This window comes from Balaenoptera acutorostrata, chromosome 16, assembly GCF_949987535.1.
Source record: "Balaenoptera acutorostrata chromosome 16, mBalAcu1.1, whole genome shotgun sequence".
Lineage (NCBI taxonomy): Eukaryota > Metazoa > Chordata > Mammalia > Artiodactyla > Balaenopteridae > Balaenoptera > Balaenoptera acutorostrata.
The window spans coordinates 65170756-65194070 of record NC_080079.1 but is presented as its reverse complement, the minus strand read 5'-3'; the positions used below and the strand labels follow the sequence as shown (position 1 = coordinate 65194070).

Genomic DNA, 23315 nt, shown 5'->3' with positions numbered 1-23315 from the left:
CGCTCTTGAGGAGCAGAGAGTTAGGAGTTATATTCCTGTGCTGAGAAGAAAAGGACTAAAGAGAAAAGCCTGAGACTAGACATTTGCAGAGCAGCTCAGCTGGTTGAGAGTTGGCTTTGTTTAACGCCCAGCTTCTCAGATTTTCCTCGGCTGAGTGGGCTTGGTGGGACATTAGCTTGAGAGTGTTGCTTAGCAACGAGATTTTGTGGGACCTGATTCTCAAAGAGTCAAGCAACCCATCCCGTGCCTGCCCTCCACCAACCCTCAGCTACCATCCTGAGCCTCCTATTAGACAATCAAGTGTGTGCTGGAGGGAGGGACCAGAGACAGGGGGCAAAGTTTAATCATTGAACTAAGCAGACTGGAAGTATTTAATCTGTAGCACCTAGTTCCCCGGAGGGATCCAGTCTGGACTGGAAGTGGGCAGCGCTCCAGAGACGTGGGAGTGAACGCCGCACGGAAGTATCTGCTCACCTCAGGAGAAGCCAAACTTGGGGAAAATGTTTGCGGTACACTTGATGGCATTTTACTTCACCAAGCTGAAGGAGGATCAGATCAAGAAGGTAAGGACTCACAGAGCTGAGAGATACCTGGTTCAGGCTTCCCTGACAGAGTTAATCGATCCCGTGCCTACATGTGAAGAGATTTAAGAGAGCTTATTAGAAAAGGTACACGGTGCACAGAGGCAGTAAAAACTCACGGAAGGGGAAGAGGAAGTAAATCTCCCATGGGCTGCACATTGCATACTGTCCTGAGCCTTCAATCTCACTCGGACTTCCTGGCAGATGCCAGACGGGAAGGGGATGAGGAGAAAGTCTTTAGAAAGCTTGAAGACAATTGTGTTTGATGTGAGGAATGTTTGGGGGAAAGGCTACAAAGGAGAGTCATTTTTTTTTTTTTTTTTTTTTTTTTTAAGAAGAGTCATTTTTAAAGAAAATCTGAGAACTCAAAGTAATTCACATGATTCTTCACATGCTTGAAAGGATATAAATACGGATACCAAGAGGGGTGTGAGTTTTCTGCGTACAGTAATCAAAACATGTATTGTTGGCACGTGCTGTTGGCCAGTGGTGTGCTATTAATGATGTGCATTATTTTGCCACTTTGCCCAAGAAACCTGTCTACAAAATTGATTCCAAGGTCGGCTGGTGAAAAGTTGCCAAGGCTCAAATGGGAGCCAGCCACCAGCGTTCTCTCCTGGCAGCCTAGAATGAGCCCAGCCTGCCCCTCTAGCCACACCAGCTGCCAGTGGCAGGGCTCTGGGCACAAGCATCTCTCAATTTATAGATAACAGAAGTCCTCCCAGCAGGTGGATTTAGCCAAGATTACCCAGGTATTTAAGGTGGAGTGAGGATTAAACCAAACCTCTGAATGCTCCTTCAGCATTCTTTCCATTGTGTCATGATGCCTCCTGGCTTTTCAAACTGAAAGAAAGCAAGCATGGTACCTGGCAGCCTTCCTGTGCTGGGTGGGATAATCTCCCACTACATTCTGTTCATTAGGGAGTTGGGTTGCAGGTTATAGCAAATCTTAAAATATTGTAAATCAGTCAGAGTTATCTTAATTTTCATTTATTGATTAGATTCACGGAGCTCTCTACTAGCTTCTTGAGGAGGTGGAAAGGTCCTGTACAGCACTGCTTAAGAATTCATTTTCTGTTACGACCTCTTAGTAAAGATGTAACCTGCATGGTGTCTCTCCAGCCCTCAAGGGGAGTCTTTGGACCTTTATACCTCTGGTTCTAGCAAATTAGTTGCGTTTCCTTGGGCCCCTTTGTGGTGGTTAACCTTTAGTTACACCCAAGAATCAGGCTAGACGTGTTTGTCCGCCAGCCCAGGTGCAGGCCCAGGAGGCGGGATTGCAGCCTCCACTGATCTGTTCCAGGTCCTTCTGGGAGGAGGGTCAGCATTTGTCAAGGCCTGTGGTTGACCCCTCTCTCTCTCCCAGGGGAAGGCAAGATAGCTAAGAGTGAGCTGAGCAGGGATAGTCAGGAGCACTTTGCAGCCACCTTGATGAGTGAGCCAGCAGGTGTCTAGGGTAGCAAGGGTGGCTGGTTTATGAGTTGCTGCATTGAGTCACAGGTTCTGAGAACACCAACTCATTCACTCCTCCTCGTGGTGACAGCACACCTGGTCAAAAGGCACGGGCTCTTTCTGCGTCCCGGTCAGGTAGCCAGTCCCCTCCATAGTTTCTGTGCTTCCTGCTTCTAGAGTTGTCAAGGTCCTGGGTGCTACTTGCCTATGAGGATTACTATTCAGACCCTGGAACAATTTTTTAAAATTTCCTTATACCAACATTAAAAGTAAACCAAAACAAAACAGGAAGGAAGGGGAAGAAAGAAGGAAGGAAAGAAGGAAGAGAAAGAGAAAGGAAGGAAGGAAGGAAGAGAAAGAAAAAGAAAGGAAGAAAGGAAGAGGGGAGGAGAGGGGAGGGGGAGGGGAAGGGAAGGGGGGAGGGGAGGGGAGAGGAGAGGAGATCTTTTCCAATTCGATGTAGTGACATTATTTGACCTATTGATAACATTGGACCGGGTCTGGTCACTGACCTGCAGATTGTTCATTCATAAGAGAAGAACTGGTTAGGTTTTTCCCTGTGTACTTTTTACAGTTTAGTAAGTCAACATTACGAAAAGTGGAAATGTTACCTTTAATCCCACCCTTCTCACAAACACTGTCATATTTGCCACGTGGAAACCCTTGTTGTCTTTTTTCACAGTGGATGTTTTTACAGTTATATTGAGTAAACCACTGTGGATCTGTATAGTTCACTTACTGTTATAACGTAACCACTTAAGTACATTTCTCCATAATTATCTTCCTAATATTCAGTCAAGTTGGATATGCCATAATTTAACCTTTTCCCTCTTGTTGGACATTCAGCCACTTTCATAAACATATTTTTAACAAATAAAATATTGCTATGATGAACATTGGTGTGTATTTAATGTTCTCCATATTTAGGATTGTTTCCTAAGGATAGATTCCCAGAAGTGACATCACTGGGTTCAAGAGTTGAACCATTTTATGACTCTCGATTCATAATACAGGATCTTTGGACTAAGTGATCTGTAAAGTCCCTTCCGGCTCCCACATCCTGTAATTCAGCAGCTCTGAGCTTGCATTTTTGAATTTGCTCTTCATACGTTAAATGTGATGCTTGTTGGCTCTTTTGTTTAGAAGATATCCCGTGTCACATGGTTTGTGAGTCACTCCTAGAGTGGGCTTGGTTTTCTGAACTCAAGTACCCTTCCTTGGTGCCTGCGACGTGTGGGCCTGCTTATACAGGCCTCAAATCACCTGTTTAGATTTAAAATACAGCCTTTTTGTCCCAACGTATGTTTCATTCTTCCCTTCTAACTACTGTACCAGGTGCTGTGGAAGATACAAAGAATAAACAAAAAACTGACGCTAAGTTGACATTTGTCTGTCATAACTTTAACTTACTGAAAGAGCAGGAGTAGTGACCCAAAGTCCTGAATGACTGTTAAACTTCAGCTGGCAAACTACCCCCAAAGGGCCTCAAAACCACTACTTACATACAAAGGATGATGCTACGGGGTTACCTGGAGGAGGTCTTCATACTCTGGGGCTGAGCAGAAATGAGCAGTACGTTCAGGGGCACTGTCTGAAGGACCTTGGGGTGACAAAGAAGCAAGCTCAGGTTCCGTGTAGTACATCTCACCCTTCCCCAAGCCCCAATTACTTGGGTCACGTCCCTTCTGTCGGTTTTCTCCTTGTGTGTTGCTGTGCCAACCAATTAGTCATAAACAGACTCGGGGTGAACAGAAAGCCCTTAATGAAGCATGACCTGGTTCCATCCTATCTTCTCAAATATGCTGAAAGCCCAATTGTCCTCTTTTGTTAATGGCTCTCTGATGGTTTTCTGGCCTCTCGCTGGCCCCCAAGCCCCTGGAGCCATGGACCACTTCACTGGCTTAGCACTCCATACTGGCCCTGGACTGAACTGGGATGCCTGGCCTCTAGGCCTGGCTGATGACTGGGTACCTGTCTTATGATAAAGGTCATGTGGCCCCTGGACTTTGGTATAACTTGTCTGTTGGGCTTGTGGGTCCTGCACAAAGCTGTGAAGCAAAACCAGGCCATGGAGCAAGGAATATGGAGACTGCATTATAGTCCCAGGACTGCCACTTACCGATGGCTCTCCTCCTAATGCTGCTTAATGGCTCTGAGCCTTGGAGTCCCCATCTCTCAATTAGGAGCAATAATTTGGCCTTACCTGACTGCCTCAAATGGATGTCTTGGAGGTTAGATGAGGTGACATACATGAAAGCACTTTGTATACTGCAACAAATGTTCTTAGCCTTAGATAAAAGTGTGGGAGAGCAATTCCTGCAGGAATGTGCCAAGATGAAGCCTCCTTGTGACCTGGATGAATAGAGAGGCTGTTCAGTAGATGAAGCAGGGTGGCAATACAGGGCACCTATGCCACTGTCCCTCCTCCTGACACTCCATCCCAGCGAGCCCTGGGAATCTAGGCTGCCACCACCAAGTGATTAGCGTTAGCATGGGGAGGAAGGTAATATGATGTGACTTACTACCTCCAAATGGACTGTGCCCAGCAATAGTAATTTTTACATCTTCCCTCCACTGGGGTAGCGGCCCTTTGTCCCAATTTTCTGGTTACTTGAGTGACATGCACTCATTTCCAATAGCAATATGATCTGGCTTTAAAAATTAAACTTCATCTTAGTTAAAACAACCTCAGTTAAAAACAAAATGGAAATTTAAAAGCACTGGACTTTAGAGGTTGCACTTGGAAACTGAATTTAGCTCTGATCTTCCTAGCGGCCCATAAACAAGGGGAAACGTGAATATATATTGTTATCATTGCACAAAAGAAAGCTTCCATGTTTAGGAATTTGAGGTTCAAGCTATAGCTAGTCTTTTCCAGAGGAGAGGCAATAGGACAATGGTGAGGGCCTTGAACCGGGAATTAGAAATTGAATCCTTCTTCATTTTTGCCCCTCCATTGTCCCATCAGAAAAATGGGGGAATCATTTTTTCCTCAGAGCTTGTTTTTCAGAGGAATAAGTCCCCACCTCCCTGGCTTTCCATTCCCTTCTGTTCTAACTCCCCAGCTTGATGAGTGGTCAGGCAAGGGACCTTTGGGAATCCACATCAAGAAGCTGTCCCGAGTCAGGAATGCAGCTTCATGCCTGGAGTGGGAATTTACAGCCTTGAATGGAGGGCAGGTGTCCCCGGCAGCCAACCCTGATCACTCTGCTATCTGTTCCAGGTGGACAGGTTCCTGTATCACATGCGGCTCTCCGATGAGACCCTTTTGGACGTTGTGGCTCGGTTCCAGGCTGAGATGCAGAAGGGCCTGGGGAAGGACACCAACCCCACAGCGTCGGTGAAGATGCTGCCCACCTTTGTCAGGGCCATTCCAGATGGCTCAGGTGAGTGGGACTGGGGGCTGCCAGGGACCCTGATCCCCCTGGTTCCCTCTTGGCTGATGGGTAACTGAAGTTTGCTCCTGTTCCCTGGCTTACCTCTCCAGCCCTCTCTCCACATCCCCCCACCCTCCGACTCTCTATGCTTCAGTCATGCTCAGTACCAAAAGTTTTGAGCCCAAGTTCAAATGCACCTTGTTTCTTCCCTGCCTGCCTTAGCCCTACACACTCTGTTCCCTCTCCTGTTGGAGAATCCCAACACTCTTCCCCTTATGAACACCAGCTTGGCTTTTCCATCTCAGTGTAGAGGTTACTGCCTTCATCTGGAAGCATCCCCATGCTGGATTAGGTTCTATCAGAGCGCCTGTCACCCTGCTGTGTATGAATGTCTCCCCACTGGACCAGCACTCCCTGAGGGCAGGGTCTGTGTCTTCTTCACCACAGCGCTCTGAGCGCTGCATAGTGCTTGATGCGTACTAGGCCTGAAATATTTGTAGAATGGATAGTAAATGGCATTTCACTCCTAGGTATCTAGATTCTAGGCTATAGATAGGAAGTAGTGGAAGATAGTATGACATAGTGGCAAAAATATTAAATAATAATTGAGGAAACCTAGGTTCTAGGCCCAGCTCTGTCATATCTCAGTGACCTTTGGCAAAATGTTTAGCCTTAATTTTTCTATCTGTAAAATGTGCTTTCTACTGCTGCTGTAATAAGTTAGCACAAACTTAGCAGCTTTAAACAACACAAATTAATTTTCTTACAACTCTGGAGGTCAGAAGTTTGCAGTGGGTCTCCCTGGGCTATAATCACGGTGTTGGCAGAGCTGCATTCCTTCTGGAGGCTCTGGGGAAGAACCTGTTTCCTTGCCTTTTCCAGCTTCTAGAGGCCACCTGCATTCCTTGGCTCATGCCCCTTTCCATCTTCAAGCCCCAGTATAGCATTTTCAAATCTCTGACTCTGACCCTTCTGCCTCCCTCTTCCACATTTAAAAACCCTGTGATTACATAGGCCCACTCAGATAATCCAGCATAATCTCCCAACCTCAAGGTCAACTCATGAACAATTCTGATTCTATCTGCAATCTTAATTCCCCTTTGTTACATAACCTAACGTATCCATAGGATCTGGGGATTACAATGTAAACATCTTGGGAGAGCCATTATTTTGCTTACCACAGCCTAGACACCTCTAGAGGGAATCTATGAGGTTCCATCAAACTCCTTCACTCTCAGCCTCTGGGTAAAGCCATAGGAGGGAAAGGAACTGGTATGGTCATGCGGTGCTAGGGACTCACTGTCTCATACAATCCCCATAAGAACCCCATGGTGTAACTCTTATCCTCAGGTCAGATGAGCGCAGTGAGGACCAAGGGGCTTCCTCAATGTCAGGGCCCCAGTTCTGCAACCAAGCTCCAGCAGGGGCTTTGGGGCCCTTGAAGGAGCAGGGACCTTTGATCAGATTAGCGGGCTTTGGGCCCCTCTGGGACAATGCCTGGGCCCAAGTAGCTTGGCTCTGCCGTTTGAGAACTGGGAACTGTGATGGGAAAGACCCGTTCCCTTGCTGGTGGCGGTTGTGTAGTGGGCGGTGTACCACCATGGAGGAACACAGGCTGTGGAGGGAGACAGTCCTGCTTTGAAATCTCTCCTGAGTTCTGACACTGCTCTTTGAGAATGCTGTGGGGACTGTGTCCTTGACAGATCATCTGGGGCATTCCGAGGAAGCACCTGAATCATGAGGTGTGTGAGGGAGGGAGCCCCAGGTCAGAGTCCTCCTGGCTTTTGGTGCTTTGGTTCCTCTTGTAGAGGTGTGTCCCCAGAAGCAAGGGAAAGTGGACTTTGATGGTGTGAGGCTGCTGGCCAGGTGTGCCTTCCCAACCCCGGCTGCTTCAGGAAGGTTTGGAGGTGAAACCGACCAAGTTTTAGAAATTGCGTCCTCCTCAGGCCAGGAGACACCACCTCCTTTCTTCACTGTCTCCTTAGAGCCTCTCATCACACAATAAATCTCACCAGTGATCCTGCTGCAGTGAGGTCCCTGGGCCCAGAGTCCCTGTGGAGCCAGGTGACCTTGTTAAGTCCCAGAACCACTGTACTCCTGTCCTCATTAGTAAAAGGGACATGGCCAGTTTGTCCCACCAACTTGTAGGGTCGTTAGGATCAGATGAGGTCATGTGGAAGGAATGCTCTCAACTATTCAAAATGTCCCAAGTCCTACAGAGCTCCTGGGAGCTGGTGGTATGATTTCATAATTATATCCTAATCTCTTGGGGCCTCCATTTCAGAAATGTATTCAATTTCCAGAGAAATCCTTTTGAGTTTGTCTACTCCCTAGTTTCCCCTCCTTTCATCTGAACCTACCTGAGAGAGGGGGTAACCTGATTGAGCCTTAGTTACCTCCCAGCCTGTCAGTCAGGGAGCAGCAGTTGACTGTTCTTACAAGTGCCTTAAAAGCATGGTTATCGTTTGTGCCTTCTCTTCTGCCAGTCACAAGGGAAGGGGGACAGGAAGTGCCCATCTTGTGATTTGAAGGTGACAGTGGTTCTTTAGGCCCCATCCCAGCTGCCTCTCTTCTTGGCCTCTGTCTCCAGGCAGCCTCTTAGGCCTCCCGGAGGGTGAGCCTTGCAGGTTGAGCCCAGGAGCCCCAATGTTGTCAGCTGATGGGCCCAGGAGTCTGCATTAGGACAGGGGTCCCGCACTTGCCTGAGCATAAGACTCACCTGGGACGATTCCTAAACATATGGCTTCTCAGGCCTCTCCCCCTGGAAATGGTGAATCTCCAGGAATATACACGTTCAGTCCTCCCGCGCCTTTGGGAGATGCTGCACTAGGGAGTGGGGAAGGAGCCGGAGCACAAGCCCTGGCTTAGGAGAAGGAAACCCCTGGTGTCCAAGGCTGCCTGGAGCCCCTGAAAGGTCACTGGAGGATCGTCTACAGCTGGTGGATTCTCAAGGACACCTCACCTCCTTGAAAGATCATTTCTCTTTTTAAAAATTAGTATTCTAAAATTTATTTTGTAAAACTGTGACAATTGACATATAACATTAGTTTCAGGTGTACAACATACTGATCAATATTTGTATATATTACGAAAAGATTGCAACAGAAAGTCGAGTTACATCCATCAACACACACAGTTAACAAATTTTTTTTTCTTGTGATGAGAACTTTTAAGATCTCTCTTAGCAACTTTCCAATATGCAATACAGTATTATTAACTATGGTCACCAAGCTGTACCTTACAGCCCCATGATGAGAGGTCATAATGATCTTAATAATCACTGTAAAGATCCTGATGGCCCCCCTGCCGCTGTTGCCCTCTTCTTCTAGGCAGGTCCTCCTTTCCCTGGGGTCCAATGAGTCCTTTCTCTGTGTCAGAGTCACAGAAGGGATCACACCGTGCAGTTTTTATTAAAATCCTCCAGTCTATCCTGGTTGGTGTCAGAGGCGTTTTCCCAACATCTCAATCAGGTCTTGGTTAAAATCTTTCTTAAAATCTTTCTGTGGCTCCCCCTCTCCTTCTGGATAAATCCCAAATTTCTTGGAGGTGGGGGGGCTTTTCCAAATCCTTCCTAATTTAACCTGAGACTGCCTGCCAGTCTCATTTCTGTCACACGTCCCTCCTGCTCCAAAGTGCAGACCTTTCCCGCCCCAGGCAATCTCATTCCTTTGCTCATGGCCTCCTCTCCCTGGACCCCTGCTCGCCTCTGTCTGGCTGGCTGACTCACTCTCTTTCTTCATCACTCAGCTCTGTATCACTTCCTCTGGGGTGTTGACTCCTGCTCTGATCTAGACACTGCTCCCTGTGCCTCCCACAATCAGAGCATGTGCCCTACTGTGTGGAAATGGTTTATTTACTTGCCTGTATTTCTGATGGGCTTCCCAGGGGGCCCACAGTCTTTCGTCTTCACATCCCTAGTACCTGGCATGTCACTTGCCACAAAGTCAGCGCTCAGTAAATGTTCATGCGTACATGGATCGTGTGATCTACCCTCTCTCCTGTGCAACACCTGTGATAACACCTGTGAAAGCATCTCTTGCTTGGTACATGATGAGTGCTAATAAAGTTGCACAGGATTAGGTCCTTGGAGTCCCTCCCGGAATAAATGGCTCCATCAGGTTCCTTGCAGGGCTGATCTAGGGAGATAAGAATCTTGCTTTCCAGAAATCTCCACAAAAGCAAAATATCCAGCTGGCTGGGTCTATAAATGAGGACTCTAAACCTTGTTTCACGGACCTGCAGCAGCAGCTTGTTTAGAAATGTAAAATCTCAGGCCCCACCTCCACTGAATCATCGTCTGCATGTTAACAAAATTCTTGGGCGATTTACATGCACATTAAAGTTTGAAGAGCGGTGCTCCACGCCATTGGGAGGGCTTGCCACTAGTTCCTTGGTCGCTAGGAACAGAGAAACCCAGTCAAGGAAGGTCAGGAAAGGAGGCTTGTAGTACAAGGACACATAAACCCAAAAGGGAGACACACAGGACCTTGTGGGAATCCGAGGGCAGGAACCGTGGTACACTCAGGCTTCAAGGGAACTGGAACTTAGGAATTTTCCTCCACGGTTTCAGCCTACATACATGTGGCCACCTTGGCTACCCAGCTGACCTCTGATGTTTGGGATGCTTCCACTTCAGTTTTTACCACCTACTAGCAATTTCCCTCTATGTTTTATTTCACATTTCACAAGGAGTGAATCTGAATGGCCAGCTGGTTCCTTAGATTCATGCAGCTGTGTTTAGGGTCACATGGTACCAAAGAAAAGCCACTTGGGTGACCATATTTGTGGTCACGGAGTTTCACTTACACGTGCCTTGGCCATATGTCATGAAGCATGCCTGGTACATGCAGCCACTTTTCCAGCACAGATAATTCTATACAAAGACTTGTTGGTTCAAGGGTTTGCACACATGAGTTCCCATCCCATATCTGTGGCTGATGCTGAAGATACTGGCAGGGTCCTAGGCAGGAACTCTGGCTGGAATCCGAGTTGAAGTCATCAGGGTGGGCTGCCTCACCCCAACACATGTGTCATTTCCACCTTTTTGTTAATAGCATCTGTCTTATACTGGACTCGGTCAGGTTACATTTTCTCCTTTTGGAGTGGCTCTGGCCCAAAATATTAAGCATCCTTGGCTCCTTAAGGACCAGCATTTGGTTCTCGTCTCCTTTCCCTCCTGGAGTGTCTCCTCTCTGCCCATAAGACTGAGGCTCGTATGGGGCTGCTTTCTCCTCCCTTCACTCCCCCTGCCTTTTCTGCCGTATGCCCGTTTCCCAGAGTATCAGCTCTCTCCTCCCGGTTGCCGGGGTTGTGGCGGGCTAGAATAAGCTCCACCGTCAAGGCCCATTTCTAACACCGCCTGCGTGAAGGGAGTTCACGTTTGCACTCTCCAGATGAACGCGTTTATTCCCTACGGGATGGCCCAGTGGGCAGGGCTGAGGCTGCAGAGGCAGGCAGACTTGGGTCACACCCCAGCTTTGCCCCTTGGAGGGCACAAATCAACGGCCACACTTCTGGAGTGTTGGCGCGTGGGCATAATGATACCTGGCTTGTGGGGTGGTTGTGAGACTTCATGACATTTATTACAGTTCCAACTTCGAATGCAGAGCTTGCTATTTAGCAGACCCTCAATAAATGATAACTTTTTTGACTTTGTTTTTTAATAGAAAACGGGGAGTTTCTTTCCCTGGATCTTGGAGGATCTAAGTTTCGAGTCTTGAAGGTGCAAGTCTCCGAAGAGGGGAAACGCAATGTCCAGATGGAGAGTCAGTTCTACCCAACACCCAATGAAATTATCCGAGGGAATGGCACAGAGGTAGCAGGGCAGGGGCTCTGTGAAGGTGGGGGAAGGCCTTGGCATCAAGTTCCTGGGTGACCGTGCCTTAGCCCCGTGTCCTGTGCTTTCTCTTCTCTGCAGCTGTTTGAATACGTAGCTGACTGTCTGGCAGATTTCATGAAAACCAAAGAGCTGATGCAGAAGAAATTACCTCTCGGCCTAACCTTTTCTTTTCCCTGCAAACAGACTAAATTAGAAGAGGTAAGGCTGGTGCAAGGGAGGGAAGGAGCTGGATAGGATTTGGGTTTGGGGCTGGAGAATGGCACGTGCAGGGGTCAGGCTGGGAACAGGAGAGATCAGCAGGAGTTTTCTTGTTTGTTTTTTCTTTTTTTTAAACAGTGAGGTGGAATTGTGAGGCAGGGAATATGTTAACATGGCCGCCTTGATTTTACACTTCCTAGGGGCACAGCACAGGGAACGACATGGTTTTCACCACCAAGCTCAGTGGTTCTCAGACCTCGGTTGCGTCGGAATCCCTGGAGGGTTTCTTAAACACAGATTGCTGGGCCCCATGCAGGAGTTTCTTAATCAGTGGGGCCTTAGATTTGTATTTCTAGTAGGTTACCGGGTGATACGAATGCTGCTGGTCTGGCGACCACTCTCAGAAGCATTGACACCGCTAACTAGAATAAGAGGGGGAAGACTTGGGGAGTCTCCCTCTACAGTGAGCGCTTAGGAGGAGGACTGAAGTGGGGTCATTGGAGTGACAGTGTTACTGAGCAGACCCAGCGCCTGGGATGTATAGCCTCAGCTGTGCCACTAGCCAGCTGGAGTCTCCGGTAATCCATCTCTGTGTGCCTCAGATTTTCAATTTGTAAACAGGCAGAAGGCAAAGCTGATCTTATGTGAATCTGTGACAATAAACGGGGGGCCATATAAAAGGGCAATGAGCTTTCTGGGGCCAGGGGGTTATTGTCACAAGTCAGGTCTCCCCAGGCCACTCCTGCCTGGGGTGGTGGTCTGTGAGCTCCCGCTGCACAGACTGGTCATGACACCCAGCTCACAGTCAATTCATGGACCACCTTGACTTGGGATGTGTTTGATACTGTTGGCTTGAGCCGCTTATTGATAATGGGATAGTGGAAAGGGAATGGGTTTTCACATTCCACAGACCTGGCTTTGAATCCTGGTTCAGAACAAGTTGTGTCCCCTGGGCAAGTTACTTAACTTCTTGGGTCCCTTGTTTTCTTATCTGTAAAACAAGGATAATATCTACTTGCTGGGCGGAGGTGAAGCTTAGACGAAGCATCTGTAATGCGCTGAGCACTGTGCCTGGTGGATCAATGGTAGCTGCAAGGTTTTGAGAATTGTCCCTATACAACTTGTCTCTTCATTCTTTTGTACGTGTCCCCCAATTCCACAGATGTTTCTGGAGGGCAGGCACTATTTTATATTGTTCTTCCTCTCTATCCCCAGGGTCTCTAGCACAATGTCTTATATTTAATAACTATTTGATAACTATCTGACAATTGAAAGGTGCAATCAGTCATTTATTGGATTCCGTTGAATGGAAATTTGCCATCATCTATCTATATGGGAGATGGGCTGAGGTTTACTTTTTAATTATTTTCTTGAGAAAGAATTGGAAAAAAATAGTGTGAAGAAGGTTTCAGGGAATGTTAGAAGAGGCCAGGTGGAGCTTCGCTTGTGTTTGCAGACTGGAAGAGCAGGGTTCCCCCGAGTCAGTAGGAGAAGTGGGAGGAGTCAGGAATCAGGCCTCAATTCACCAAATAGTTAAACACCTCTTATTTGAGCTTAGGAACAGAGACCTCAAGAAGAAGGAAGGTGATGATGATGATGATGATGGTGATGATGATAGAGTGTATCTCAGATTTTGACACTGTGTCTTGCACTATGATGAACTCTTTATGTGTATAACCTCATTTAAATCCCAAAGCAATCATATGAGGGAGATATAATTATTTCCACTTTATATTTGAGAAAATGCAGTTCAGAGAGGTTAAGAGACTTACCCAAGGCCACACAGCCAAGAATGGCTCAGCCCAAGCTCACAAACTCCTTGACCACACTGACTTTCCAAAACGACACAGGTCTAGAATGTTGTTTAAAATGCCAGCAGGTGCCTGAAAGCATTTCGACCCATTTTGTGTTGTATCCCAATGAGGGTTTTCAGACGACACTTAAATGAGGCAAGGGTGGCTTGATTATATCGAGGAAGGGAAAACCTTTTTCTCTTCAAAGTCTAGTTGAATTACCTGCATTTTATAAAATTTCCTCCCAAGCTGCTTTTCAGTGAAGTCTAAAGTAGAAAAGCTTCAGCCACAAGGAAATGCGTTAGTAATAATAACCGAGAGTGGGCATAGCTGTTTAACCGTGATTCTGCTGCAGATGTAGATTTGTGACATGAAAATAAGGGCTTTGGAGAAGGTGGAGTCTGATGAGCCATGTAAGTGCAGAAGGAGGTGGGAAGGGGAAGACTTCTCATGAGGAGGTATGGCTAAGGGGGATTCTTTGTAAAACTAAAAAATGATTAAAGAAGATCAGGGCATTGGAATTAAAGGAGGATGTCACTTTGTTGTTGCTGTTGTTTTGTTTGTTTAAGTGAGGGAACGGAAAAGTCTTAGCCAAAGAGAAATTTCTTTGTGTGTGTGTGTGTGTTTCTGATGATAAAATGGTAATACTTTTTCAAGGTAGGAAAAAGAAGAGAGAGGAAAGAGGGTAGGAATTGAAAAGTTTAAAGAAGAAAATAGAAATCTCCTCTAATCCCAGCCTTCAGAGATACGCCCTACTAGAATTGTTGGGTTTTCCTTCCAGTCATATCTATATTAAATACTGGTGTTATACTGTATGTGTAATTTTAAAATATGTAGTTGTATGTACAGCTTTTTTTTCACTTAACAGTATATCACATGCATTTATTCCCCACTGCCCCATATATACTCCCCCCAACAGGTCCCACATTGTCCCTAGCATCCTTTTTGGGGGGACACCACCCTACGATCTCTCACTCCTCTGTCTGGTGGGGCAGGGATGCTACCATAGCCCATGAGGGCAGAATTTAGAGCTACCACTAGGCAGCGCTGTGGTGCAGGGAAAAACCTGGTCACTGAAGGGGGGCGTCAGAGACCTGTGTTCCAGTTGGGTTCTGTCCTTCACTCACTGTGACACCTGGAACAGCTTCCTTCCTCTCTAAAGCTTGGCTGCTTTATCCATAAACTGAGGGGGTGGGGATGGTCAAGGAGTTAGTAAGTTTGGGCTTAGCTCCTCTTGACTATGTGACCTTGGGCAAGTCTCTTAATCTCCAAGTTCTCTTCCAGTCTGAAAAATTCTGTGATTATTTGCTATGTTAGACATGAAACTCTTGAGAAACACCAATTATAAGCAGATAATTGATAATGCAAATTGAGAACTATGTTTCTAAGTTGAAATGAAGTCCCTGAGGGAGTCTTACAAGGTAACATGTCAGTTCTGCTTTGTGGACCTGGCAAACCAGGCATTCTGTACACATCGTGCATCTACCATGTGCCGGTACTTCTATCAGAGCAGTCCTGTGACAGAGGCAGGGAAGTGATGTTTCCATTTTACAGATGAGTAAACTGAGGCTCAGAGAGGTTAAATGACTTGGACAATGTCTTATGAATCTAAGTGTTCTGACTCTGCAGCCATTGTTCTTTCTGCCCCTATGTATTATGTTTTAAACTGCTCAGATGAGAGTAATAAACATGTCGAAATTATTAGAAAAGGCCTCTGGAGAAATGTTGAAAGGATTGGTGTGATTGAGCTTATAGAAGAGAAGGCCACAGGGGAATACACTTTAAGCATGAAATTTCTGCAGCTCATTTTCAGAACTGAGTGCCTTCCTCATTTTGTCTGGATCTGAAATCTTCCCCCAGGGTGTCCTGCTTTCATGGACAAAGAAGTTTAAGGCGCGGGGAGTTCAGGGCACAGACGTAGTGAGCTCTCTGACCAATGCTATGAGAAAACACAAGGTAAGGAATCCACCTCCGCGTGGGGAGGTCTACCAGTTCTAGCCCCTTTCTCTTGCGGGGGTAAGGGGAGAATGTGGGGGAGGGTTGTCTGCTACATGCCTGCCCTCGAAGGAGAATCAGAGACGGATTTGATCTTAGGGAAGGTCTCACTGTAGCACAGATGCTGCCGATTTGGATAAACCCATCTGTGGGCCTTGGCATGTGGAGAGTGTTCCGATCACTGTTGAAGGGTGACCCGCACTTCCCTGGGGCCTCCCCAGCTGCCACAGCCCCTGGGGGTCTTGGTTAGACCTGATGCTGTGTGTGATGCTCCAACCGCCACCTTTCCTCTCTGAGGCTTAAAAGGTCACTTTCTTTCCTGTCTGGCTCTCGATCCCACTCTCCACTCTCTACTCATTGAGTATCTCTGTTTGTTGAATACATTTTATGATAATTTAAAGAACTATAAAAGCAAGACATGCTCCTTGCAGAGCTGAGAAGTACACAAATAAACCCAAATGACTTGCTACCCTGACAGCATGAGGAATATATTGATGTATACCCTTCCAGTCTTTTTTCTCTTTAAAGTTGCTCTCATGTTCTTTTGTATCCTTTGCTTTTCTCTTATTGTTTTCATTTCACTTTAAAATGCTCCCCCAAACCTTGTGGAACCATGGTGTAATAACCCACGTTGACTTGGTAGAACGGGAAACCCATGGTGGTGCCCACGGAGAGGACTTGGCTGAGGCTGGTTAAAATGTCCCCATGGGCAAGGACTTTGGTGTTTTCTCCTGGAAATGCTATTGGTCCTAGGATAAACATGCTTTTCTCAGGGTCCCTCAAACATGGGCTGGAGTCCTGGTGATCGGTCCCTCGTATTTTCATTGCTCAGAGGCTTTCACCCACAGAGCAGGAGCGTGAGTTTCACTCTTCAGCTCCCAACTGCTCTTTCTCTCCCCTGAACCTTGACAAGGGCCTTATTCCTTACAGGCAGGCCCAGAAGGCAGGATCTAGAGATTGTCTCAACCAGGCACCTTCACTGCTTTTGCTTCCTCTGTGGGGAAACATAAAGGGATAACACCTCCCTCCCACCCACTGATGCCCTCTGGGACTTGTGTTCCAGCAGGATTTAGATGTGGACATCCTGGCTTTGGTCAATGACACCGTGGGGACCATGATGACGTGCGCCTATGATGATCCCTACTGTGAAGTTGGTGTCATCATTGGTAACTCAATTTGACTTGCTTTTGGGAGGAGGGTGAAAGGGGTTGGTTTGGGGCTTCGTTTCGGGGAACTCTGAGTAAATTCTGTGGGAAGGTTATTGGCACTTTCTACTTAGAAGAAGCAACATAGGGAGATGGAAAATTAATATACGCCTTCATTCAACAAGTGTTTACTGAGTGCCTGTTGTGTGCCAGGCCTTGTGCTCTGCATCAGATTCTCAGTGGTGAGAGTCCCAAAGGTTCCTGTACTCATGAAGCTTTCAGTGCAGAGGTGGGTGAGAGACCGAAAAGGCCTAAACAAGTAATATAATTTCAGGTGGTGGTTAGTATGATAAGGAATATAAAGCAGGGTGATGTGACTGAGAGTGAGGGTGGTGGGGTGGTCAGGCCGGGCCTTGCTGAGAGGTGACATTTGAGCAGGGACCTCAGTGATGAGGAGGAGGGAGCAAAGCAGAGCTGGTGAGGAAGAGAGTCCCTGTGGCCTCTGAGATGGGAATGAGTCTGGGGTGCTCGAGAAACGCTAAATGGCCGAATCAAAGCGAGTGAGGCTGAGGGTAGAAGGCCTTTCACGTGAGACAGTGGACAGGACTGGGCAGGTGGCCTAGGACACGGAGCACAGTCACTGGAAGGCCTTTGGCTTTTGCCCCAGGGGAGGCAGGGCGCGGGAGGACTTTGGGTGGCGGATGGATAAGTGGGGTGTGCTTTTTTTTTTTTTAATTATAAATTTATTTATTTTTTGGCTGCGTTGGGCCTTCGTTGCTGCATGTGGGCCTGGACCAGGGAGGCCGCAGCGCAGCGGGTGGGGGGGGTCTGGTGGGTGGTCTCAACACCTGAGCTGGGAGGGACTCTCCTGGAGGGGTCCATGAGAAGGCTGTGCAGGGGACAGTAAGGCCAAATGGACCGGGTTTATAGGCTGTTCTCAAACATCCCTTCAGCTTCCCTTTTCCTTTACCACTATTGGGGGAAGTTTTCTGAATTGCTTTTTCTTAATTTCCAACTCTCTCCTCAGCCTGACTTTCCCAAAGGGCAGGGTCTTTACAGCGGAGGGGCTTGATCTGCCTTCCTGTTTCTGGAGCCCCACACCTCTGGATGGGCCTGGCGCTTGTCTGTCATGGCATCTGCTACTGCCCACTGTGTCTGTCTTAGCGACTGTGTCTGGTAACCTGCCAATTGGGCGCCATGCCTAAACAGTGTCTGTGCTTTTCTGAGAAAAGCTTCTTCCAAATATTCTATTACACTCTGATTCTCTACATCTCTTATTTCTCACGTTGGCTTTAAAATTCTGACACCAGAGTATCAGCCAGGGGAAGATACTTTAAAAAAAACAATTTTTAAACAGCTTTATTGGGGAATTTCCTGGCAGTCCAGTGGTTAAGACTCCCTGTTTCCACTGCTGGGGACCTGGGTTCGATTCTGGTCGGGGAACTAAGATCCCATAAGCCACGCGATGTGGCCAAAAACAAAAACAAAAACAGCTTTACTGAGGCATAAAATCCTCTCATTTAGTTGTATAATTCAATGATTTTTAGTGAATTTATAGAGTTTTGTAACCATCACCACAATCCAATTAGCACATTTCCATTATCCCAATAGGTCCCAAACCTATTGGCTGCAGATTGTGCTTATCTGCAGCCACTCCCCACTACTCAAGTGTTTGAGGTATTTCCTTGGAGTGAGTTTGTGTTTGAATAATGGCATGTTGCTTTCTTATGTGATAGCTAATCACTGTCAAAGATAAGGATGTAGCTTATGCTAGGAACAATTTGTGGCAGGCTATGAGTAAGGAATATTTTTAGTATCAAATAGAGAAGAAGCTAAGTAGCATAGGGAAAGGATTAAAAATATTACTCTGGGTCGGTGATTTTTTTTAAAAATGTATTTACAAAGTTTGGTTAACTCATCCTCCTCTTAGTAAATATACTGTCAGCTTTCATACATATTCATCAGGGACTTCTTCACAATTGACTCCATTGATAACAGCAAACCATTAACACCCTGACAAGTGTAGACTTGACATGTCAGCTTTATTCCTCATGAACTCCCCGGCTTGCCAAAAGCTGCTTCCCTCAGCGAGAACCAGCCCCCGGAGTGGATCAAAAGCACTTTGTGATGCGTTCAGAGGACTCTTGGGCAGTTGAGAGTCCCCTCTGTCTTTGTCCAGCTGGGAGCCCTCACGTCTCTGTTTTCTCCCTGATTCCTCGTCCAGGCACCGGCACCAACGCGTGCTACATGGAGGACATGAGCAACATCGAGCTGGTGGAAGGTGACGAGGGGAGGATGTGCATCAACACCGAGTGGGGGGCCTTCGGGGACGACGGGGCCCTGGAGGACATCCGCACCGAGTTCGACCGGGAGCTGGACCTCGGCTCTCTCAACCCCGGGAAGCAGCTGTGAGTACCCTGCGCTGTAATCTGGGCATCGGCACCGGGAAATGTCCACTTACTCAGGTACGCTTTACACCTGGGAGGCTTCTTAGCTGTGACTCGTTATCCATCACAGGGAGTTTATGAGTCAAGGCTTGTATTTCAGTTTCACCGGACAGATGAGGAAAGTGGAAGCCAAGGAAATTGAGTGATTTCCTGTAGGTCATATCCCTGATTCGAATTCAGTCCGGAGGTAGGGGGGATACGGCTGTGAACTAGGTGTCCTGGCTTCTTGGCGCATTTGGATGAGTGGCCACAGAACAAACTAGTGCAGCCTGAGGAAGCACACCCTCCTCATTTGTGTTCCCCTTCCGCCCCGCCCCCTCCTGCTCCGAGCCCTAATCATTGCAGCACCTGGTGTGACCCTCTCAGTCTCAGGTCTTGCCGAACCTTTCTCTGCTCTCATCCCACACTCACCTGTAGTATGTGTTCAGGGTCTGCCTCAGCTCTGCCTGTATGCTGAGCTCCCTGAAGGCGGCTACACCTGTGATTTTCCTTTCCTTTCTACACATAGGGTCTTACATATTATTGCAGCTCATTAAGTGTTTGTTAAAAAAAAAAAAGTGTTGAATGAAGAAACGCTTACAATTTTAAAAAATAATTTCAGACTTACAAAAAGGTAGTGAAAATAGTATAAAATTCCCCTTCACTCAAATTCCCTAATAGTAACATTCTCTCTCTGTGTATGTGTATATACACAGACACATAAAATACACATATACATAAAATACACATATGTCTATATAAAATTATTTTTCTGAACATTTGAGACTAAAATCGCAAACATAATATCTCTTCACCCCTAAATACTTCAGAGTGTATTATCTGAAAAGAATTACATTCTCTTATATAATTAAAGTATAATTATCAAAATTAGGAAATTAACACTTAATCAGTTCTAATCTCTAATTTACAGGTCTTATTCAAAACTCACCTGCAGCCCCACTAATGTCCTTTATAAAAAAAAAAAATTGTCCTGGTCCAGGTCCAGGATCACACATTACATGTTGCTGCCGTGTCTCTTTAGCCTCCTTTAATCTTCTGCAATATCTGTTTGGTTTTCATGATCTTCAAGCATGCAAGCCATTTATTTCACAGAATGTCCCTCAACTTGGATTTGTCTGACGTTTCCTCATGATTAGATTCAGGCGATGTATTTTTGGCAGGACTATCACACAAGTGGTGTGTGTCCTCCTGTGGGCATCGGATCTGGAAGCACATGTTGTTTGTTCCGTTACTGGGGATGCTAACTCAGATCACTTGGTTAAGGGGATATGAAAGAGGTTTCTGCACCGTAAGGTCATTATTATTCCCTCTATAATGAATAAGTATCTGGTGAAGAGATACTTTGAGACTATATAAATACCCTGTTTCTCATTAAACTTTCACTCTCTAGTTTTAGCATCCATTGATGAATTTCTAGATCCATCATTCCCTCTAGGTTATTAGTTGTTATTCTACTATAAGTAAGAGCTTTCCTATCTCCTCCATTTATCTACTTATACTAATATGGATTCTTTTTTAATTTAATGGGTTATAATTCCTTCCTATTATATTTCTTTTGATATTCAAATTCTTTTCAGATTTAGCCAGTGGAAGCTCCTTCAAGCTAGTCCCTGTGTCCTTTTGACATGATTCCATCACTCTTTAAGTACTTCCTTATTTTCTGGCACAGTAAGGTGCTCTAGGCTCACCATGCACTTTCCCAGCCCCAGCCCTGGAATCAACCATTGTCCCAAGAAGCCCTGGTGAATAAATATTTTAAGTACCTCCTAGAAACCACTCAACACTAGAAGTGCATACCTGGGGAGCACATTTCTGCTTTGGATGCACCTGGTCCTCAGCACACACCCATTTCACTGGTGACACAGAGCAGCCACAGCCCAAGGAAGTGGTGCCGTTTTGGGGACTTTATCATCCTCGTCCTATCCATTTCACTTAAAATAAATTCCACTCCCCCAAACCCAACCTGGATTTCTTTTGATTGTCTTGTTTCTGCAACGTTCTAAGACTTTATATGAAATAGATAAAGTTGATTAGGAAGCAGGTTGTCCTTGATTTTGTATCTTATGTTTGCAGAATAAAAATTATATTTAATAGTTTACTTGGGAAACAGTAAGTAATTGCTTGTTGTATGCAGACTGAGAGTCCAGGTGTAGGTAGCCTGGTGGGGATATTTCATCCATATTATTGTAGAACCTCTCTGGAGCTATCCAAGCCCATCTCACAGACACAGCATGTTTCTCTCTTGGGCAGAAACATGTGTAGGAGTTGGAAACATTTGAAATTGGGATTTGTCATGCTATGGTTGGTGATCCTGGGGACGTACCTGAAGTCTCGGAAGTTGAGATTCCTTTTGCCTAATATGACAATGGCACCCCCATGGCCAAGGGTGATTTGAGATAAAGATTTTTGGAATCAAGCACTTTGTGATCAGGAAAGAATCTTAGGTTTCCTCTAGTTTAGTCCTCCACTTTTATAGGTGAGGAGAATGTAGCTCAGAGAGAATGAGTGGGCTCCCAAGGGCACCCCAAGCTGGGACAGGGACTGAGGCCTCCTGACCTGTAAAGAGGCCCTTCCACTACTCATGCTCCAAACCATGGGCTGTGGCTCATGGGCTTTGGGAAAGGATGCTGCATAACCAGAGGCATTGCTGCCACTGATCTGTTCACCAAATTGTAGGTTTGAGAAGATGATCAGCGGCCTGTACCTAGGTGAACTCGTCAGGCTCATCTTGCTGAAGATGGCCAAGGCAGGCCTCCTGTTTGGCGGCGAGAAATCCTCCGCTCTCCACATTAAGGGCAAGATTGAAACACGGCACGTGGCTGCCATGGAGAAGTAAGCTGCTGGCAGGGTCGCTTCCACCTTGACTCTGCAGAGGGTTAGGGTGGGCAACCAAGGAGTGGTGTGCTCATGGTGGTGGTGCACAGAAGGAACCAGATCTTCCTTCTTCACAGGACAATTTCATACCTGGGCACAGCTTCAGGTGTATTAGCAATGCTTGGCACGCCTCACATGTGGCTTCTTGTTGGTTTCAGCAGCCAGGGATTCTGCTGTCGGAGGTCTGCACCCTCCTCATGTTTTGTTACCTTTTTCCTCACTGAAGTGGTGACATAACATTTTTAGGGTCACAGACCCCTTTGAGAATCTGATTTAAGTTCTGGACCCTTTACCCCCAAAATGCACATTTGCACACCATTTTGCTTATAATATCAGGGCATCCTTGGACCCGTTAGAACCCAAGCATGGAATCCAAGTTAAGAATTCCTGCTATAGCAGTAACCTTCTCTACCTGGTGCTGTCAGGGACTGGCTTTGGCTTTGGCTTTGGTGATTAGGGGGCTCACACAAAGGTGTGCAGTGGGGAGCTGACTGGTGATGGTGGCTGGCCCCCGTCGACCCAGGATCCTGTTCCTCAGGCTTAGAAACCCTGGCATTGCCCTGAGCTTTGCAGTCAGCTTAGATTCTGAGTTCAGCAGGGTGACATCTGACTCCCAGAGTCTGTGTTTATGCAGAGCTTGGCAGAGACTGAGTTTCTGTAAAAGGCAGTATAGCACAGGATGCTTAAAAGGGTGGGCTCTGTAATCGAACTGCCTGAGTTCAAATCCTGCCCCTTGCACTTACCAGCTGTGTGCCTGTGGACAGGTTACCTACCCTGTCTGTGCCTCAGATCCCTCTTCTGTACAATAGGATAATGACAGTACTTCCCCCCAGGATTGTTGTGAGGGCTGAGTTAACACATGTCAAGTCCTTAGACAAGCACCTGGCACATAGTGTGCGATAAATGGTGGCTGCCGTGATCATTGTTGAAATCGTCATTGTTATCATATGACTATGTGCCAGCCTGTTTATTTTCACAGCCCTGAGAGGTGGGAATGCTGGCTCTCTGAGAGGGACTCCCACGGGATGGAGAAGTGTGGTCCTCTCATTCCTGTCCCCTGGCCAGGTATAAAGAAGGCCTGGCTAATACAAGAGAGATCCTGACGGATCTGGGCCTGGAGCCTTCAGAGGCCGACTGCGTCGCGGTCCAGCACGTCTGCACCATCGTTTCCTTCCGCTCAGCCAATCTCTGTGCGGCGGCCCTGGCAGCCATCCTAACACGCCTGCGGGAGAACAAGAAGCTGGCGCGGCTCCGGACCACGGTGGGCATGGATGGCACACTCTACAAGATCCACCCCCAGTGAGTGCCGGCCGCCCGCCCACACCCCCTGCAAATGAGTCCAGTCTGTCTGCTTGGAACCGAGTCCAGTTTTGTCTCTAAACTACGCTGCTTCTCTGGGTTGCTGGACCCAACTGTCTTCTCTGGTTCTGAGATTACAGGGGAAGGGGTGAATTCAGAGATTACATTCATCTAGCTGGCTGGGTTGCTTTAGGGGATCATTCTTAAAGGAATATTCTGCTAAAACCAATTGCCTGACTAGCAAAGCCGTGTGTTTATCCATCTGTCTATCCATCTATTCATCTATCTATCCATTATTATTGAATACTTGCTATG

At 46.8% G+C, this 23315-nt stretch overlaps 1 protein-coding gene across 4 annotated transcripts in view; it reads left to right on the top strand.

Moving 5' to 3' along the window:
• Positions 1-23315, top strand: part of HKDC1 (hexokinase domain containing 1) — a 59878-nt gene that overhangs the window by 15850 nt on the left and 20713 nt on the right. For 3 of the 4 annotated variants that reach the window (XM_057531353.1, XM_057531354.1, XM_057531352.1), the window contains 9 exons: positions 383-563; positions 5257-5419; positions 11077-11225; positions 11328-11447; positions 15101-15196; positions 16299-16401; positions 18605-18788; positions 21504-21659; positions 22767-23000. In XM_057531353.1, coding sequence (XP_057387336.1) covers positions 501-563; positions 5257-5419; positions 11077-11225; positions 11328-11447; positions 15101-15196; positions 16299-16401; positions 18605-18788; positions 21504-21659; positions 22767-23000 — 1268 coding nt within the window. In that variant the 5' untranslated portion in view covers positions 383-500. The remainder of the gene's footprint in view (positions 1-382; positions 564-5256; positions 5420-11076; positions 11226-11327; positions 11448-15100; positions 15197-16298; positions 16402-18604; positions 18789-21503; positions 21660-22766; positions 23001-23315) is intronic. The other variant, XM_007167769.2, reaches the window with a different exon arrangement.